Consider the following 20947-nt stretch of genomic DNA (forward strand, 5'->3'; position numbering starts at 1 on the left):
CTCCTGTTGGCAAATTGCTTATTGTGAAAACTGAGTTGGAGCTGGGAAATATATTCGTTTCTTATTTTAAAGGATTTATCACTTGCTAGTCAAGATTTGGTATGTGTTTAAGGTTCTAAACATTCTAAGTAAGTATGAAGTTTAATTTTTCAGGCATATTTCACTTTTCTTTTTTAAAGTTGTTTTGAGACATTCCTGCCATCTTTTACTTATGGTAAAATAGTTGCAGAAAGAACTTTTCAGAAATATTTGTAATGCTGTTCATGTTCCCTGGGTGAATTTATGTTCTTCATTTTGTGCCTGGTTCCTGTTCTTTGTGTATGGCCCTCCTAGCACTTGAACAATGTGCTTTACTTGTATAATCTTAGTCAATCTAACTATCCTTAGGAATGACTGAAGGTTCATTTATTTTGAGTGACATGGCTATTTAGGACCCTTCTTTTCAATAAACTTTATCTGGATTTGACATTGTGCTCTGACAAGTTTCATTGTCTACAGAACAACTAATTGCCATGGTTTTGTGAACTGCATGAAGTCTTCACCCCGCTAGGTTTTAATTGAATGCAAAATTAGCCAAAGCTCAATTTGCTTTTTCAAAAAGTATTTTGTGATATGTTTCAAGTTGGATCTCCTGACTCCAGCTGCTGCAGCAGATGTTTGCGCAGAGTTGTGCTCTCTTTTGATATGCATAAAACTGTCTTAATATTTTGAAAAAATTACCCTGCAAAATGCAAATCTCTAGCGCAGTGTTGTAATGACAGAAACATCTATCAAGACAGTTTAATGATGCTTAATGTTGCATTGCAGTTTTTGTTATCTGTGGGGAAAATCACTCCTGCTTTGTTCTCCTTCCATAGTGGCGTATTGAAGCTGTTTATTAGCACAGAGAAATTTAGGTTGGAGGGGACCTCTGGTGGTCATCTGATCCAATCTCCTGCTCAAAGCATGTTCAACTAGACCAGGTAAATCTTTCCTTGTATCTAATTTAAATTTCCCATTTCCCAATTTGTGTCCATTGCTTCTTGTCCTCTTACTCTGCACCTCTGACAAGAGTCTGGCTGCATCGTCTTTGCACCCTCTGACTGTAATTGTTATTGTAGATAGCCCTACAGTCTCCTGGGAGCCTTCTCTTCTCTGGGCTAGAAAAACCCAGTTGCCTTAGGCTTTTGTGCATCCTGAGCCTCAGTTCCCTGACTGTCTTGGTGGCCTTCCACTGGACTTGCCCCAGCATGTCCATGTCTTGCTGTTATTTGGGGATACCAAAACCAGATACAGTACCCCAGATACAGTCTTACCAGTGATGAGTAGAGAAGAATAAACACATCTCTTGACCTGCTGGCTATGCGCTTGTTAATTCAGCCTGGTACACGCTTGGCCGCTGTTGCCACAGGCATATTGCTGACTCCTGTTCAGCTTGTTGTCCATCACAGGTTCTTCTCTGCAGAGCTGCTCTCCAGCAGTCAACCCCCAGCCTGTACTACTGCATGGGATTATTCCCTTCTGGATGCAGAACTTTGCATGTGCATTGATGAGACTCATGAGGTTCTTGTCAGTCCCTTTCTCCAGCTTGTCTTAGTCCCTCTGAGGAGCGGTCTGCCTTCCAGCCTCTTGACTGTCCCCTTGTAATCTGTGAACTTGCTACAAATGCACTCCATTTCATTGCCCAGCTCTTTGAGGAACATGTCAAATGCTGTTAGCCTGTATCAGTGTGAGGAGTACTGCTGGTAACCAGCTGTCAGCTGGACTTTGTACTGATGAGTTCAGCCCCGATTGGGACCAGGCTACGCAGTCTCTCTCTCGCTCCCCCCACCCTCCGAGAGAATAGGGGGAGATAATATAAGAAAAATGGCTCGAGGTTTGAGATAAGGACGGGGAGAAATCCTTAGTTACCGTTACAGGCAAAACAGACTCGACTTGGGGAAAAGTATTCATTTATTTCTAAAACTAGCAGGAGAATGAGACAGAGAACAAGATAAGCCCAGGAAGAGAGAGGGGTGGGAGGAGGTTAACATTATCTCTACTACCTTCCCTCTCCAAGTGGCACAGGGGGGAAGAGGGAATGGGGGTTGCGGTCAGTTCATCACGCGTTGTTTTACGCCGCTGCTTTGTTGCTGGGGGAAGAACTCCTCACATTCCCCATCGTGGGGTCCCTCCCATGGGCCACAGTCCTTCGTGAAACTGCTCTGGCGTGGGTCATCTCTTCCACAGGGTGCAGTCCCTCTAGAACGGCCGCCCCAGCGGGCCCTCCACAGGCCACAGCCTCCTTCAGGCATCCGCCTGCCCTGATGTGGGGTCTTCCACGGGCTGCAGGTGGATCTCTGCCCCTCCGTGGACCTCCATGGGCTGCAGGGGGACAACCTGCTCCACCATGGTTATCACCACAGGCTGCAGGGGAATTCTAGCCAGAAGCAACATTACTCCTCCCCCTCCTTCTTCACTGACCTTGGCATCTGCAGCTGTTCTTCTCATGAGAAAAATTCTTCACAACAGGCTGGCAGATGCCTCTCAGGATCTGTTTACATCTCATTCACTTCTCATCTCCTCCACTTCTTGCAGCCAGGCTGGGCCGAGTTGGGCCCAGTCGGCTGCCCGGCAGGAGGCCAGAGGGTGAGGCCTGCAAGGCCCATGAGGCTCACGCCTCCCCCTCTCTGCCCCCGCTCAGCTGCTTCACATCTTCTCTTTTTTTTTTTTTTTCTGTTTTCCCCTTCTTAAATACGTTATCGCAGAGGCATTATCATGGGACATTCTGCTACCAATTGGCTCGGCCTTGGCCAGCAGCGGGTCCACCCTAGGCCCCGTCTGAATCCACTGAACAAAGGGGAGCGACTTTTAGCAGTTTCCTACAGAAGCTACCACCTTAGCCCCGCCCCCTGCCCCTAAACAAAACCAGAATAGTAACCACCTTTGAGCGTGGTGGTCTCTCTATTTCTCCATCCAGGTTTTCATGGCAGTGTTCACCCTAAGCTGCTGAGGCTGGTGGACTTTGGTATTTACTATTTTTGAGCTGTAAAAGCTATATTCAATCTGAGGAGCCTGGGTTTGATGCTTTTGTATACTTACAGGCATCTGTGTGTAAGTGAGTATAGATTCTCTTCTTTCCATTGAAGAGAAGCTCTGTATTGACCAGTGGTTGGCCAGCAAAGACTGCGGAAGGAATGGGAGGGAATGTGATGTCATTGAGTGATGGGGCAGTGATACTGGATTTTAAAGGAGCAAGTGGGAGAGAGAGCCTTTGTAAGCGAGTGACTGCTCTTGGGAACAGTGGTGAGGAGAAGATCCCATAAATAAGAAAGGATTCTATATAAAATCAAAAGATGCACTAGAAGTATGTAGTCTCTATTAAACACATTTCATATCCACAGGTCTATATTTATTGAGGTGCAAGATGTCTGCACTGAGGCTGGTTTCTAACAGAACCTCCCAGCAGGCCTTGTCTAACTCTGATTACACCTGGGAGTACGAGTACTATGAGTATGGACCAGTGTCGTTTGAAGGCCTGAAGGCTCATAAATGTAAGTTCAGTAGAGACTATTGCAGCTGAGCTTGCCTATCTTAATGTTCCTACTCTTCATTTGTAACTGATTATTGTACAGAAATCTCTCTCTCCTAATTTTTTGAACTCTCAGCAATTAGAGTTACTACTATCTTTATTATGTTTTTTTAAATTATTTTATCTCTTTTTATTGACTGCTTTTCTTGTGCATGAGAGAAACATGGATTTCTTGGCTGTGGTAGAAATTTGACAATACTGAGGAATGTCAGAGGATCAGGAACAGTTTATTACAACAATTACAGCCACTGCTGCTTCTGCTGACTACTTGGTATGGTCCATATTGCTCTGTTCTTGCTCCTGTTAATGCTAAAAGGGCGGTGGGGGGTAGCCTTACTGCTTTTGTTTGTTGTTCAGAGAAAATAAATTTAAAGCTATGAAAGATTTAAAACAAAAGAAGACATTTATCCTTCTGAAGAAACATTTATCATTTGGACTATATAGGAGGAGTGTGCTAAATTCAGCATTCTGCTAATACTGGAGCTGTTTTACAGTAGAAGTAACAAGTGGAGGACAGGGACCAGAGATGAAAACTATAGGTAGGAACGGAGAGGAAATTTAACTAGGACAAACTAGTACAGCTGGACTAATATTTATCTAAAGTCTAGGCAATGTCTTTGACTTTTATGGAACTTCCTTTTTTTTGGAGAAGGAGTGGAGGAGATGGGGTGATTTAAAAAAAAAAGTAACAGAGACTAACTCAGAATTGCTGGATGTGTTTTGGGAGGACTTTGGTAAAGAGAAGCAAATAAGGGTTTGAGCACCAGTCTTCAAAGTCTTGGGGAAGAGTCTCCATCCAGTGCTGGAGCACTGGTCCAGGGTGGGATTAGTACTTTATGCCTCATTTGTCATGGTAAGGATTCAGATTGGGAAAGACAAGCGCTTGCAGTGGCAATCAGTAACCCAGAAAGGCTGGTCTCCCTTTGCTCTGCATGGTCAGGAGGTTCTGGGGAGACTCTATAAGGGTCAGAAGAAACTTGTCCAAGTTTTTAATAACTTTTAAAAGAACTAGAGCAGAAGCTGCTTTTTAGCTTGAATTGTACTTTACCATTTTTTTCCCAAAGTCTGCTGATTACTGTGTATTTTCACAAATGTTAGATACTTGAAAAATGTAGGTTAGCTTTTATCATGTTTCTAATTCATATTCCATTCTTCCACTTAATCAGAGGCCGAACCTGATTACAAAGATTATGATTACAAAGATCAGCTGCAGTGTTATGTACATGCCTTCTTTTTAGCTCAGTATCTCAAAGAGTGACAGGAGGAAAAAAAGTAAATGATGGTTATCTCTGCATTGCAGAAGGTATAGCAGCAAAATGGATCTTGGATTGCCATCAAGTGATCACCACGCTAAGTATGGCAGCTCAGCTTCCCTGTCTAGCTCTGCTTTTCATAGAGCAGGAGGGTTCTGGACAACCTTATTAGAGAATGGGACAGAAGAAACAACTGTTTTTTAGCTGGAGCTTGGTCTATTTATGGAAGAGAGAGGTTAATAATGGTATTGAGTCAGTAACTTAGGAAGTCCATTCTGGAACTGATAGACTGGGGTTGGCTCTGTTTATTCTGATGTTACTGTGTGCATTCTCAGAGGGCTAAATTTAATCTTGTAAAGGAACAGTCTTTGTGTATGTCATGTTATTTCTTGATGTGGTATGGTCTTGATATGTTTCTTCTGCTAGTTATTTCCAGCTGAGTTGAAACTGTTGAGGAATGTGGAAGCAATGTGGTGAGACGTTTAACTTCACTGAAATCCTAACTCGAGGAGGAAGGAGGAGAGGTTACAGTGGGATTATATTAGGAGGGAAACTTTGAATATTGATAAATCCTCATTTATTTTATTGGCGCTTTTTTGGCCATGTGAGAAATCTTAACTCTCATAACCTTTGGCACAGCTCAAGTAGGTTTAGATTCAGCCTCTGCTAACAAAGATAAATTTTGTAGAGGCAGGTGTCATGACTGGTGAGTTTGGGACCTTGCAGACATATTACCATTTGGAAATACTGTCTCCTCCGAGTGTGCTATTGTAACTTTTGTGGTAATGGTGGAATTCAAGTCAGTAATATAAACTGAGGTGAGAGCCCTGAGAAAGGCTGCTTCAGTGATCTGGCTTACAGTGTAAAGTGAAAATGGTGCTGTTAGCTCAGCTGTGTATTGTGCAGTTCTACTCCGAGCTGTATTGAGTACTGAGTATTGAAAATTGGAAGTGACTGAGTAGGGCACTTCTTACTGCACTGCTCTGAGAGCAGGAACCACCTTTATGGTCAGACAGTCTCTGCATGCTGTTGGATATGTTAATGTGGATGCTACCAAAGTCCAGAAAAGAGTCTAAAAGAAAAGACAACAGCAAAACTGGAGACGGGGTGTTGATGAATGCCTGTAACTTATGTTGGAGAACTTAAAGGAAAGTGGATTCTAGTTTTGGTGATGCAAGCTGGCAGTAACAGTTGGCCAGCTGTAAAACATCACTGGCCCTGCTTAAAATTAGAGATATATGGGGGTTTTTTTTCTTCTTTTTTTTTTTTTTTTTTTTCAATTTATTTCTGGTACGCAAGATATTTCACCCAACGAGAGAGGGCACTGTTTTGAACCATATGGTAAGATGAATCCCGCAAGAGAAAGTTGGAGGCTGCTTTCGGATTAATGTTGGTTTAATTAATTGTAGGCAAGTGGAAGTTCCTAATAATTTAATGTACATTCAAAGGAATTCAGAAGCCTGTTTTTTTTCTGAAAGCAGAGAAAAATTCATGCAAAGTGACCTGTGAAGAAAAAATATTCACAAAATTATATAATATACAAAAATACGTCTCTTAAAAAAAAAAAAAAAGGAAAAAAAAAAGAAAGTGGAGATGGAGGGAAGATGAGGTGCTCAAATGCCACTGTGACTTTTCAAATATGACTGCAAAAAAAAAAGCAAGCTGTTTTACAAGCAAAAAGTATAAAAAGTATGTTCTGCCTGAGGAGAAATGAAGGCAGGAAGAAATCAGAAAATTCAGAAAAGTAAGCACCAGATGTTTTGTAAATTAAAATTTAGAAAGTGAATAGACAAAGATAGCCAGGAGATACAAACAAAATCAGTTTTGGGGTTTTTTTTGTTTGGTTGGTTTTGGGGTTTTCTTTTTGTGCCTGTAGATCAGAAGAAGCTGTAGTAACATTGGAGAGAGGTAAAATAAGTAGGAATGACCAGGGAGGTCAGAACTGTTGCCAGGATGTTATGAGTCTGTGTTAGGAAAGAAAGGAAGGGTGATACTGCAACTTGGGGAAAGTCATGGGATACTTTCCCAATCTATTTGTAACTTGGAACAGTATTATAAATGTAGTCCTACATACTGTAGTTTTAAAAATAAATGTTGTTAGGTACTGTTTATTTTGAATAAATGTTTAGAAGTTAGTAGATTTGAATAATTTGTGGTTAAGTCAGTGAGACCTAAATGAAGCACAGAAGAGAACTCGGGCCATCTGCTTTAATTTTAAACAAATCCAAAGAGTATAGTTGATACAGAGGAGGGTTGGAAGTGTGTCAGGAGCCACAACAAAGCAGGGAACATATAGCTTTAGGCTCAGTAAACTCAGGAATTCTGTTGTAGGGAGAACACCAAACAAACGGCAAGACTGGTTTGTTATTCATGAATTGCAGGATCACACAATGCTGGCAGGTATGCTGTTTTGTGGGGAGTAATAATTTATCAGAATCTTTTGATTTATTTTTTTCTTTAATTTTTTTCCTTGATGAGTTAAGTTTTGCAGCTCGATCAATATAATTTGTGTGCATATTTTGAAGACATCTTACTTGATCAGACTTTACATTCTAGCTATCAATGCAGTTGCATATCATTGAAGCATGTCTGACTAATTGGTAGGTAATAGTAGCTGTAAATGATTTAGTGGTGGATTTTTTTTAATGGGAGTGTTTCTTTTTAGATGAAATTTTCAGGTAGTACAAAGTCTGGTAGGATGGTAGATAATCAGAGCTATTGTGTGTTAGTAAGGCCAAACACAAGATGCATCTTGAACCGCTGAATACAGGTTATACTTAGAGAATGATACTGAAAATAATTTAGGGCTCATAATGTGTTACAGAAATAAACTCATACTAGTGCACTTTAAACAAAAAGGAGTGTTAGAAATTCTCCCTGCTCCCCCATCTTCGTGGAAACCTATTCTCAAACCGCTCTCTAGTTATTTTACAAAGGGTGTTGAGAGGGGAAGATGTGGCAGAGGAGAGATGGAATAAACCTCACAGTGAGTGACTTGAAACTTAGCCTTCTTATTGTACCAGAAAAGGGCATTAAGGAGTGACTTGATTGTGATAAAGTATTTTCACACGGAGAAAATCTTAAGTTGCAGCAGGCACTTTGACTTCACAGGGAAAGAGCAAATGGTTTGAATTGATTTTTTGTTTCCAGATCTGCCTCTTAATGTGGAAGATATTTCACAGTGGGAGTGTGACTAACTGTTGGGGTTAAGCACCAGGCAGGATAGCTGGTTCCTTGTTTTCTGATGTCTTTAGTCCTGTAGGAGATTCAGTATGCTGGCTAAAGTTCTGCGCTGTGCCTGCTGCACCAGGTCATCACACAGCTTTACAGCCAGCAAGGTTCTCTGAGGCTCAGCAGTAGCTGTGTAATGAGAGGTTGAGGGTAGATCGGATACCTGTCCTGACCAAGACTTCCCTCTTCCATGTTTATTTGTTAATTTTTTTAAATTTTACAGTGGAAGTTTTGAGTATTTGCGTAAACAAAAAATAAGTAACTGAAATAACAAGTGGAGAAGCACCTGTATACTGTGGGTGCTGGACCGGGTCATATTTTGTGTTGGTGCTCTGTAGCTTTGGACTGTGCTTGCCAATTGATCGTTGTCTGGCAATAGGTTTGTCCCATTTGTACCTCTCTCAAACTCAAAGCTTCCAGGAACTTCATTCCTTCAGCAGCAATTGTGGATCAATTTTGAAGTCAGAAGTGGGCATAGATTTATTTTAAGTAGGACCGACAATTTATCTACAGGTCCATTTGCTATAAATGAGAACAGTAGGTACATCTTATGCACATAGGCAAAAGCCACAGTCTTCCCTATTGCTTCTATATTTGGCTATTGCATTGATGTTTTCCTTGTAATTAAATGGTGGTTTAATTTTGTTGTCCAAATCCATTTGGCTCCTCTGACATTGTATTGCAGTTTTCTGTATGCAAGTTGGAAGCCCAAATTAAAAATTACTCAAAAATGTTCGTTATTGTTATTTGTTAAGGTAGCAAATAGTTTTATCAGTGATAACGTGTGTTTCGGAACCCTTTATCTTACTGAAAGGAAGCTAGATTTTCCTAAACCTTTAGTGTCAAAGAAGTCCATCAAAACCCAGAAACCTAATGGTGTCAGGGAGAAATAATTTAAAATGGCAGGAATTCAGTTCTACAGGGATATAAGTTTTTGCTTAAAATCAAATAATCCTCTATTCTGAGTTCTAGCAATGAAGTTGTTTCCAAAGCAATGCTTTGACATGGGCCAGGCATCACAAAGGGAGCTGCTCCTATTTCACTAACCAGGAGAACTTGGTGTCTTCCCTCTTTCAGCTTGTGTTCAGTTTGTCCAGACATCAGTAAAATTCAGGCTAGAAATGAGAGCTTCAGTGGCGGCTTTCAGTTTGAATTAGATTAAGGTAAATCTGATTGTACTTCTTTTTTGCCATCCAGGAATAAGATGCAAAGTCTTTTGGGTTTTGCAGTCATGCTACATGTGGAAGGGAAGATTCTGCAAGTCCAGGTGAAATATCAATCATCTTGTTTTCTTTCTTTTCACCAGATTCCATTGTGATTGGATTTTGGGTTGGTCTTGCGGTTTTTGTCATCTTCATGTTTTTTGTCCTGACCCTGCTGACGAAGACAGGAGCACCACATCAAGAGTGAGTCTGAAAACTGGAATAACAAATCCAGCCTGCTAAATGGCGCGCTTGTTCTTTTGCAACCCCCAAACAAGCAGTGACAGTGCTGACATTGCACTGGTTCAGCACCATCTTGTTCTACTCTGTTCTTATTAAAGGGTGCCATCTGTCTTTGTTTCAAACAATCTTTGTTCCAAGCACTTCTAGGAGACCAATTCCGTAGAATTGTTACTGATGTGTTCCCTATTTAGCAAATAGTCAGTGGGCATGCATTAAGAGAAGGGAATAGCTGCATGTATGCATTTTCATGCTAAAATGCAGTTGGTGGGTAGGCTACCAAACAGATGGCTTTAGATTACTGTTCTGCAAATAAATGGGGTCATTCTAGGTAGGCTCACACTATGATGGAGTGGAACAAAGAAATGTGATTATTGACAGAGTATATACAAATAAAATGCAGTGCAGATGTTAAATTAAGGAAGTTGAAATCTAGAGGGTTTCCCCATGTTTGTGTATTCAAGTCTCTAGGGTAGGTATTGGTAGTATTTACAAAATCTTCCCATAACCCTGTAGCACCCCTAGTGTCAGAGTGCCTTAGTTTCTGCTGAGAAATTCCAGTAGATGCTGAAGTACAGATCAGCCCCCATGTGTTTAACACCAGAGTCCCCTGAAACTCGCAAACTAATCTTTTTTTCTCATTCTTTCCAGCTGCTAAGTGTGTGCAGACCGTGCCTTGCCTCAACCAGTTATCTGCATTTGCACAGCATGCAGGCTGTCAGTGTCCCTTGCTCTGAGAAAGTTTGAACTTACATCTCCTTTCAGGCTTGCATGCCATGAAGTAGAAATCAAAAAGCCTCTCTGGAGAGTGAGATTGCTTGCAGGCAGGTAGCAATGATGAGAAGCTGATTGTGAAAGGCAATTTTTAGTGCTTATCACTTCCTGAAGCAGCCTGCCTATCTCCGTCTATTGAGGGCACTTTGCTATTTAGTTATATGTAGACTGACTCTGAAACTTCATGTAGTAGCCGATCTCCAGAGGCAGGGCTGTGTTAGGGAGGACATTTGTATATTCTGAGCCTCTTCTGTGCTCTGAAGTTTTTTCTTCTGGGAGAAGGAAATAGAGGCATAGTAATTCAGCTTCCCAGAACTGACTTGCTGAATTTCATGGTTGGTATTTTTGCCTCCCTTACAGACTGTCATAAAGTCGCCAGATCCTGCTCCCAAATATATTTAAAGTCCTTGTAAGTGGTAGTGTGCTGCCTCTTTTCCCTGGAGATCTTGTTTCTTAGCTCAGTGTCTAAGTCTGCATCCCCTGTGAATAATATGAGAGGGGAAGAAGTGATCAAGTCAAATGTACAACAAAGAGAATTTAATATGTGTATTTGTCAAAAGCTTGTATACTTGTAAAAATGTACTTTCGGGCAGCACAGGGCTGCTTGGAATCTCCCACTGTTTTTCTGCTTTCTTGATCTGTTTTCTCGGAACAGGCTGCCTAGAGAATTTGTGAAACCTCCATCTTTGGTCAACTTCTACATCCAGATTACCTGATTTGAATTCAGAGTTGGCCTTGCCTTTATCAGGGCATTAGGCTAGAGAGCACCAGAAATCCCTTCCAATCTAAATCTTAATACATTTTTTTTTTCAGTTGCTGAAGAGAGCCCAGTTAGTCCTTTCTGTATTTGTTTTAAACTTTCTTTGCAGCTTTGGGAGCTGTGTGCATGAATGCTTACACAGTTGCTGTGTATGCTGAGTTAGCACCTTTGACAAATTTGAGCACTGGTTTTTGAGAGATTTGATAACCAAATGTGTATGGTACTGGAAATGGATCACCCAGGAATATGCTAAGGACATTGAATAATGTTATTTCCTTTTAATTTTTTGTACATGTATATAAAAACATAAGCACCTACCTGTAAAACCAATGCAGACTATGGTTTTAGTTTACCTGTATCTTCTGTCTTTATACCTGACTGGATTCTTTATGACTTACTGTTTCATTAGTGGGCTGTCTTGCAGCCCTCTTTTGGAAATAGATGTTAATGGGGTTCCTGGGTCTTTGGGAGAAAGCCAGCCTGGTTGATGGACGTGTCTCTGACTTCAGTAAGTCAATTTAGCTGTCTTTTAAAGTACCATTAACGTGAAATATAAGTGTAACTGGATTTAGAAGGATGGATCCAAAGAAGAACACTGTGATTTTTCTAGTAGTATGCTTTTCTTGGCTCAGTATAAAGTGGTATGATAGCATGTACTTTTCAAAATTGTACAAGATGTTCAGAATTGGGCATGTGCTCAGACCAGAAGAAAAAGGTCAAGATATGGATGGAGAGAGGTGGAAATCTAATTAATGAAAAAATTAAAATGATGCCCATTGCACTTTTCTTTTGTTTGCTTGCATATTAGTATGTGTAGAATATCAGCTTATCTGACAAAAAATTTAATTGACTCTTGTTCATTACTCAGGAGAAGATAGTATCCTATGTTTTGGTTTTTTTTTTTTTTCTGCATTTAAAAACATCCTTAAAACCACATTTGTGCAACAGATTCATGCATCTGTTCATGTAACCTATCTGTACGACTACTGGCTGACGTAATCTCAAATCTTCATGCAGCTGTTGAGGCAGGTTGTACAATTAGTTGCAGTAAAGAAATGCAGATCCACTGAAACAAAAAAAAACACAACCTACAGATGCATGTATGTTTGCTGAAAATTTATTCAGGAAGGTCTGTCAGGTTCAGGGTAGCACTTCTGGACTGGTACTAAGGATCTGTTTAGATCCCCCAAGTTCCCTTTGGGATGCCAAACCCTGCTCTTTTGGAGGATTGGCTACTTGGTCCTTTCTCTGGTTTGCCAGCTACCCCAGGTCACTTCAGGGAGTGCTGAGAGAAGGGGTTTTAAGCTATAGAGGAATGTCAAGTGTCAGACCCAAACCGGTATGCCCCTGTTAGAAGGGTATGCTGGGCAAAATGGTCTGTACCCTGACAGAGCACTCAAGGCCAGTAGGCAGAGTCCAGAGCTTAATACTGAATCCAGCAGACCAGAACCCAATATCATAGACTAGAAGATTCCCAGGAAAGGAAGCTTGAGTTAATTAATTGGCAGCTGTTTGTTTTGGGTGGTTTTCAGTATGTGTGGTGCTCAAGGTGTCTGACACTCACCTTCCTGCTCTCTTGTTGGCAGCTTCTGGCCCAAATATCGCAAAAGGGATTTGACTGTCCAGGTGGTTGTGCTCCCTTCCACTGTAAAACTGGAATTTCTGGGACTGCTTTTCTTATTTTGGGTGTTCTGAAAAAAATACATACTATACACACTGAGGTATACTTGCATACTATAATAAGCAAGGCTGTGCAAGTTTCTAGTCTAGTTAAAAAAAAAAATTCCTCCCCAAAATACAGAAGGATAGTGTTTGTGAATTTTAGGATCTGAAAATATGACTGTGTATTAGATCATGTGTTCCCTACTCATGAGCACAGGATTATTCTCTATTGCATGTCCTCAACATCCTGGGTCATTATAAAATTTCTTTGCATCTTCAATTCTTCCATTTAGATTAGGTTGCCATTACCAGTCTTGTGTGCCCCTCTGTAGAGTCAGCTTTTGCTCCTTCATAGCTCACTGGATTATAAAGCACTTTCACACCTGTGAACAAGTTTTACTTCCCTAATGGATGCACTTTAAGCTTTCTTCCAAAGTCACTTCTTCCTAGGCTTGTAACGCTTGTCCTTTCTGTGCTTACTTGCCACCTCCACTGTGCCACAATATTAGATAGAAGCTCTTGGTGACAGATTTGCAAATCTATATACACAGCTTAAATTCAGCGTGGTGATTTCTGTTGCCTTATAGATACATAAATGTCGGTCATCAGTTCAGAAGGCTACCACAGTTTTGTTCCAGTCCGTTTGCCTCTTGGTGTGTATACAGTAGATCATTACTTCGTTATTGGTCTGTCTTGCGTCAGTTTGAATATTACGCTTCTACGTGCTTCCATTCAAAATGCAGAATGAGCCAATGTAGTCTTGATAAACTAGAGAACTGCTTTGTTTTGAAGGCTAATGTAACTCTTGTCATGTAATGGAAGTAAACTGACGTTTGAGAAGCAGGGATCTTTTAAGATTAACTGTGACTGAGAGACTAGTGGGTAGGTATCCTCTGAACTTGAAGGTTTTAGGGGTAGATTTCTGAAGGTGCCACCTGAGGCTTTTGGAAGCATGTAGGCACTTACCTCCTACTGCACGCTCCAGGGAATTAAATTGTAACGTTTCTCTGAAAAACCTTTTAAGTGTTGCACCTTTAGGAGTCCAACTATCTGGCGCCAGTGTCATTTGCTACATGTTCACATGTAAGCAGTATGATTTATTAATTCTTGCTTAACAAAACTTACATTCTGAGAATATGTTTGGATTTTTTACTTCTCATCCTCTGAATGCCTCCGCTGCCTTTCAGATGCAAGTAACTTGCATTTTGTGATGACAGCATATAAATTCAGCCTGACAAAGAATATATGGTTATCTGTAAAACTTTCATCTAGCTTGAGCTTTTCTCACCCCGAGCTGTTTATGGCTCCTGCACCATTCCAGGCAGATTGAAGCTAACACTTCTAGAAAACTCCAAGAAAGATGTTAAGATGTCCTTCGTGGGCTATGTCTCTGAACTGAACTGCCAGTCTTTATAGCAGTCTTTAGTTCCAGCTCTTCTGATTTGGAAATCGGAATGTCATTGACTGAAGTCAGTGGAAAAGATGCTTTGATGTCTGGACAACCAAGCAATCAAATTATGCCTTTGGTGACAGCAAGTGCTGCCTATATCTCAGATTTTCTCTGTCAAAGATTTTTCTCTAAGTGTTCTATAAGCCATTTTAAAAAAACTTGTTACTACTTGATAGCAAGAGGAAATACTGAAGAGTATCTCTAAGCTCATTCAGTGAGCTGATTATTAAAGTATATTGATTACTAGAAGTGCTGATTAAGAGTGCTGGCATGGATAACTTATTCCCATGGAAAATTATTACAACAAATCAAGACTGAAAACAGCTTCAGCAGAAAATAAGAAATAGTGCTGGCTTTTAAAGTCTGTTGTAGGTAAACTGTAAGGTTTCCTTTCTTCCTCATGGTAATGGTTGCTGAAACCCCATTGGATATTAAGAATTCAAATAGCTCTACTTTTGTGCTTACTGTATTTTTCTTTTTCCTCCCTAGCAATGCAGAACCTTCTGAAAAAAGACTTCGCATGAATAGCTTTGTGGCAGATTTTGGAAGACCTCTAGAGTCGGAGAGGGTCTTTTCTCGTCAAATAGCTGAAGAATCTCGATCACTTTTCCACTTCTGTATTAATGAAGTAGAACATTTGGACAACGCAAAACAAAGTCAGAAAGGTCCAGGTCTGGAGAGTAATATCTGCTTCCAGGAAGTTCCCAGGAGCAGTGGAATATTTGAGGAGGACCTAAATTGTCTTACAAAATTTAACATTCCTAACTTTGTGAACACTGAGCAGAACTCCTCACCAGATGAGGATGATCTCCTCATCTCAGAGCCACCAATCATTTTAGAAAGTAAATCGGTCATGCAATCTTCCCATCGGATCCTTGACTGAAAAGTGTTTTTACTTTTAAGTAAACATTCCTGTTACTGTCCAGTTTGAAGCCTTTCTTGGCCTTCTGGTATTTTGATGGAAGGTGTTTCAGACCTGTGGTTTTTATCGTATATAAGACTGGCTGTGCTGGCAGCTGTGGCTCAGTTTAGACAAGTAAAATGCCGAGTGCTTTATTCTGATGCTTTCTGTGGTCTAAACCTTTTTGCCCAGCATTATTTTTGCTTCCTGTTTTTGTTTTGTTCTTTGTTTTTAAATGACTGCTTGTCCAGCTTCTGAAGGATACCATAATAATTTGTGGGGACTGTGAAGGCTGGAGCCTGGCATTGGGAGGTGTATGAAAACTCCTGGGCCAAGAAAAGCGTAAACATCTAAGGCTGAAGCAAGAAATAAACAGTCTGCCCCTGCAGAGCTTCCCTCACTCTCAAAAAGGACACCCGAGACAGAGCAGCACAATGGCTATCTGCTTGGCATGAACTTCAGCTTCTGATTCCTCACTGCTTTCCGGTGCAGGTTAAACCCAGCTTACACAGCTTCCGGAGGGAATACCTTGCATGTTAAACTGTTTGGTTACAGTGTTTACAAAATGCTGCCACCACCTGCTGCTGAGCAAAAGCCTGTAATTAGATACTTCAGAGTGATATTCTGACAGCTGCCCAGTAATGACCTGGAATTAGTATTCTACATGCAAACAGTAATTTGTTGGGTTTTTTTTAATTGCTTATGTGAACTTCTGGTTTGGTAAGTGCAGGATTCAGTAGCTAAATCATAGGAAATCAGATTAAAAACTATTCTTCTTTTGCCAGTAGACTCAATATATGCAAATAGTGGTGGTGCATTAAGCTGGTGTTATGCTTTGCTTATGGGCTGACCCCTTCCTATGCTGTTTGGCTCTGTAAAGGGCCTTTCCTTGACCAGTGGGCCAGCACACAGCTAGCAGGCTCTGAGTTGAGAGAACCAGCTCCAAAAGCATGGCTGAGCTGCGCTTGCTCCATCTTCTGTTTGTAGTTGATTGAGGTGGTGTTGCAACCACAGCTGTTCTCCCAGGAAAAGGTTTATTAAGGAACTGAATAGGTGTAATTTTAACCTTTAAGGAATAAGGTTGTGAACCTTAGCCAGTACTTAAATTATGTTTCAGATTTCTTCAAGGGATGGGTAACTAATCACCAAATGGTTTTAGAATAAGCACATTGGACGCAGAGGAACCAGGTTCAAATCCTTTGCTGGATTTGGAGTAAGAGTGCTCTGCAGGAAGTTCTTAACTGAAATTAAACCAGTAGGCTGGAGATCCTGTGCCTGACTGGGTTTTCTTGGAACTAACCTGCTTTGTATGCATGTTTGTGAAATGTAGCAATGGCCTGCTGATACATTCTTCAAACACTGAAATGCTGATGAATTCATTCTTCCCTCACCTGACAAACAGAAAAAATAGTGAATGGGTTGTGCATTTAAGGAGTACAAGGGGTGGGGGACACCTCTTGGCTTCATCTCCTGTCCCCTTATTATAAACCACTTGTACCTAGATTTCCTGTTTTCAAATGCACTGGTGTTTAAAGTAATGGGATTATACTTAAAGCAAAGCAGAGACTGTTTAAAACTAGCAGATTATTCTTGAAAGTAGTTCCCAAGAGAAGACCGAAGTGAACCCTGTCATAAAAGAGCACAGCTGCATGGGTTGCAATGGAAGTCTCCAGTATGGAGGTCTCTGCTTCGAGTGCAGAGAAGGCCTCCTTTTACAGCAAATACTTAACCACAAGCATGAAGGCTGTTGCTGTGGACCTTCTTTTTCTCTTCCCAAATTAAGAAATTTGTGAGATCTGCCTTCTGAATGTGCAACTGCTTCCCGCTGAGGCATCTCAAAAGAGATGTTGGTTATCTGATGGTTAAGCTTTTTCTGAACTGAAGCTCAGTATTGTTCTTGCTTACAAGCTCTGGGACTTCTACTAAATGTGGCTTTTACAGCCTATTTCTGGATGATTGAGCTGCCTTCAGCAATGTTTGATCTATTCTTTTTTTTATTTTTTTCCTTTGCCGTGCTTCAAAACACCAGTGCTGCTTAAGTGAGGGGAAAATCTGGGTAGAATCCATCTCCCCTGCAATCGAGAAATGCAGCTTGTTTTTAAAGCATTTAAAAGTAGGTTTCAAAGTAATGCAAGTCTGGCTTTAGAAAAAGAAAAGCTTGCTATTCCCCTTTGGGCTAACCTAAGCTTTTCTTTCTTTACATTAAATCTTTGTGACTTTTCTTTGAGTGCATAACTGCTACTTTGGGAAGAAGGGAGAAGTATTTATGTGTATGGAGGCTGGTAACACTTAACCCCTCTTTAATGGTGAAAAGTCTTTAATAAGATGATCAAGGGATAACACCAACTTTACTTACAACATATTCGAGTTGTATTCTTAGTGTCCTTCTGAAGCATGTATTAATCCTTGTATGTAAAGGTATTTAAGTGTTTGGTTCCTGCTTCTGTTCTTCCCTGATGGTTCTACTCTTTCCATCTCCTATTCCTTCTATCTTTAAAGTCTTTCACGCTGCTTTTTACAGAAGAATAACTTGATAGTTCCTACTGCACGGTTCCCACATGACTTCAGCAGCACTGTGGCAACAATACAGACTGATTCAGATTTGTGCTCTGGCTCTGTGTTAGAGCAGAGTCAAAGGCAAATGCAGACACTTTCTGCAGTCCTCAAAAGCAGTTATTTTAAAGCTATTTGTTCTTTTTTTTTTTTTTTTTTTCCTTTTTAAGAACTACCAGACTCGATGTTTTGCCTTAGGGGAAAGGGGATGGGTATAATAACCAGCTTTGTATAACACTTTTAAAAAAATTCATCTTTTCCCAGAAGAGCAACATGAGTTGGTTTGCCCTGATCAAAATACTTCATAGTAATCCTTCAGAATGAATATTCAGAATGTAATGGTGTTTGAAAATGGAATTATTGCAAGTTTTCTTACTACTTGGGCTGTCTGTTTCAAAGCCTCTTCTTAAAACTCACTGTAAACACGTTACTTGTGGTAGATTTAACTTCATGGAGAGTTCCCCTAACTATATATGTTTCTTTGCATAAACATGTATTGTATTCTGTAAGAACTTATGAGGTCAAGTTATGTATTTGAGTTTTCAAAGGTGAATATCTGAAACTTTCTTCTGTGTAAAAAAGTTTTTGCTGTGTATGTTGTGTTTTTTTTAAAAAAAAAAAACAACAACAAAAAAAAAAACAAAGAAGAAAAACCAACCCAGACCCTGCACTGTAAAGTGGGAAAATGCCTGCTCATAGAGAAAAGAAAAGGAAAGGTAAAACCATGAATTTATCTACTACACTCCAGTGATGTACAGTCTCTGAGGCTAAAAGGTAAAGGGAATGCAATTTAATATTTATGCACCTGAGCTGTAGATCTTGGACTATGTGAATACTGATGCTTTTTGCCACTCTAAGTAAAAGAACCCCACAAAACCCTTCACAAGCTGTGGGCAAAGGAGGAACGCAAGTGTGCTTTTCGTCTTCTACTCTGCCTTATCCTCCTGGCAGTGAAAGATGGCCAAGCTAATTAAATCAACTGGAGCTACAGCAGAGCTGGATTGAATTTACTCAGTAGCCTGAGGTATTGCCAGGTACCACAGCCAGCCAGAGCCTTTTACCACATGTTCTCCAACAAGAGCAGCAGTGAAGGCCTGTGCTTTCTTGGTTTTGGACAAAATACGCAGTTAGCAGTATGACAGGCTAAACAGGGTGATTCACAGTTATCAGAGGACTTTCTGTTCAAGAGTCAGGGCAGCACTTGATGCATGGTCCCCCTTTCCTGCAGCACTAGACTTGCACAGTTAGTGCTAGTATACAGATGTTTGCTTTCTTTTAATAATTAATAGGTTAAATACCAGATATAGTGACAGACTTAAAAATGTATTATATACTATCAAATAAAGTCTTTATCCATGATAACCTGTTTAATTTGTTACATGAATAATTTTGACAGGTATTTCAGAAACCTTGAAGTAGAACACACCGCCTATGTCTCTGCCACAAGTGCCATGACGAGACCTGATATTCTTCTGCACATTCTGTTTTCCTTGCATGAAGCAAACATCTTCTCTGTAATCCAGGTCACTGAGTCACACAGGCAGCTGCTCATTTGATTTTCTAAAAGCTTCAAACGTGACAATTCAACTATTATACTGCAGCTGCTTTGCTATAAATAATTCCAACTAAAAGTAAGGCAATGATTCAAAGACATCATTATGTTTAAAGATTCTTTTAATCCATTCATTATAATGCCTCCTGGAAATGCACGATGAAATAATATGGCATAAGAAAAGGAAAAACATACAAGAGTAGTGTACAATTTTGTTACTCTCTGACAGATCCCACTGATATCCTCAGTGGACTACAGTAAGAGCTCATGTTAGCCTTTGCTCCATTTCAGGGTCTTTTCCCCTTTCTGTACGGGTAAGACTGCTGGAGAGGCAAGAGCTAATAACTTTATCAAAGAAGTTAAAAAAAACAAAAAAACCACCAAAAAACAAAAAAACCAAACCAAACCAAAACACTGTTACTACAGCCATTCAGGACCAGAGAATCTGTTACTGAGTAGAGGGCCTACCGCACGGTAAATGCCTAACAACTAAAGACCACGCTTCAGTGAATGTACAACTGCCTAAATACATTTGGGAACAGAGTACAAACCCTATTATAGCCAACAGTAATCGTCAATAATACCGTCTCTGCTCAGTAAAATAGACTCGGAGCATTTAATTTGAAATTTAATTCAAACTATGTAAGATACCATCATTTGCTGAGAACTGAATGTAAGAAAGAATTTTAGAAGGTGTCTGACTGAACTGCAGGAACACCAAGGCAACCCCCTCTTGATAATCTAAGGATTATACATTTAAGTGAAAGAGAGAGCACACAACTAAAAATGCCTCCCCTAGGTGTTCCTGTCCTAGGCAGTGTCCTAGCATACCTACATCCATACCTAGGAACACAAAGGTTGCTGTAATTTAAAAAAAAAAAAAAAAAAGACAGTTTAAATACTTTAAATACCATGTTACACGTATAGCAAATTGTACCGAAAATAAATAGTAAGTTGAAATGATGCAGTTTTAGCCTTTTCATTTGCAAAACAGTCCCAAATCAAGAAAACAGTGCATTTACACAGAGCTGATATTTTAAATAAAGTATTACTGTATTTACACATTTTATTACTATGGACTAATACTTCATTACTGGGGACAAAACATCCATACTGAAAATACCTGAAAATGAAACAACCAAGATTACTATGTTAATATGTTAATGGTCAACTGTCTGTCTTTTTTTTTTTTAATATATCTCTATATGTGTATACACTCTCACTTTATGTTTGTCTGTGTATGCTAAAAAAAAAAAAAAAAAAGAAAAGAAACGTATCCTTGCACTGTTGATTACTACCTGTGCCTATAGGGTATAATTTGTTACACTGTTCTGTTCTTTATGCATGCTCAGTCTCATTCTTGTATAAGCCAAAATGCATGTTTACTGCTGGTCCCTGAGAAAACATGATCCATAAATACATATACACTGACCTGAGTATTTCATATTTGACTTCTATGCTAGCTTCAACCAATACTACGAAATACAGTGTTGATTGTACAAAAGCACAAGAAGCAGGAGCCTGAAGAGGACATTCTAACTTTTGTCTTCTCTTTGCCCTAAGTAAGTACAGTTGATAGATTGAGCTACCACCTCAGTATAAGTGCTAGGGAATTCTTGAGGACTTGCGGTGCTGAGACTTCTAACTAGTAGGTTACTGATTTGTTTGAAAACCCATCCTTCCAGCCATCAGAGTGCTATTTATCTTGAATTTTCTTTTATGTGACTTACTGCTTCTCTTTTTTCTGTCCTTTACATATACCACCCTCACCCCCCCTCCCCAGTTTCCTCTCTGGAGCAGGGCAGCCCCTGTGGGTTGA

General features: G+C 40.1%; 1 protein-coding gene across 2 annotated transcripts; it reads left to right on the top strand.

Annotated features, from left to right (window-relative positions):
- The first annotated feature begins 3385 nt into the window (after window positions 1–3385).
- On the top strand, window positions 3386–15060 carry MRAP2 (melanocortin 2 receptor accessory protein 2). 2 transcript variants are annotated; one of them, XM_010120774.2, is made up of 3 exons: window positions 3386–3512; window positions 9341–9440; window positions 14612–15060. In XM_010120774.2, exons 1-3 carry the CDS (start codon window positions 3386–3388, stop codon window positions 15003–15005), a joined length of 621 nt encoding a protein of 206 aa, XP_010119076.1. In that variant the 3' UTR covers window positions 15006–15060. The 2 variants fall into 2 exon arrangements, with proteins under 2 accessions (XP_010119076.1, XP_086601427.1); XM_086745301.1 differs by lacking the exons at window positions 3386–3512; window positions 9341–9440 and adding an exon at window positions 13291–13325.
- The last annotated feature ends 5887 nt before the right edge of the window (window positions 15061–20947 follow it).

Source organism: Chlamydotis macqueenii, chromosome 3 (assembly GCF_036417535.1).
Source record: "Chlamydotis macqueenii isolate bChlMac1 chromosome 3, bChlMac1.mat, whole genome shotgun sequence".
Classification (NCBI taxonomy): domain Eukaryota; kingdom Metazoa; phylum Chordata; class Aves; order Otidiformes; family Otididae; genus Chlamydotis; species Chlamydotis macqueenii.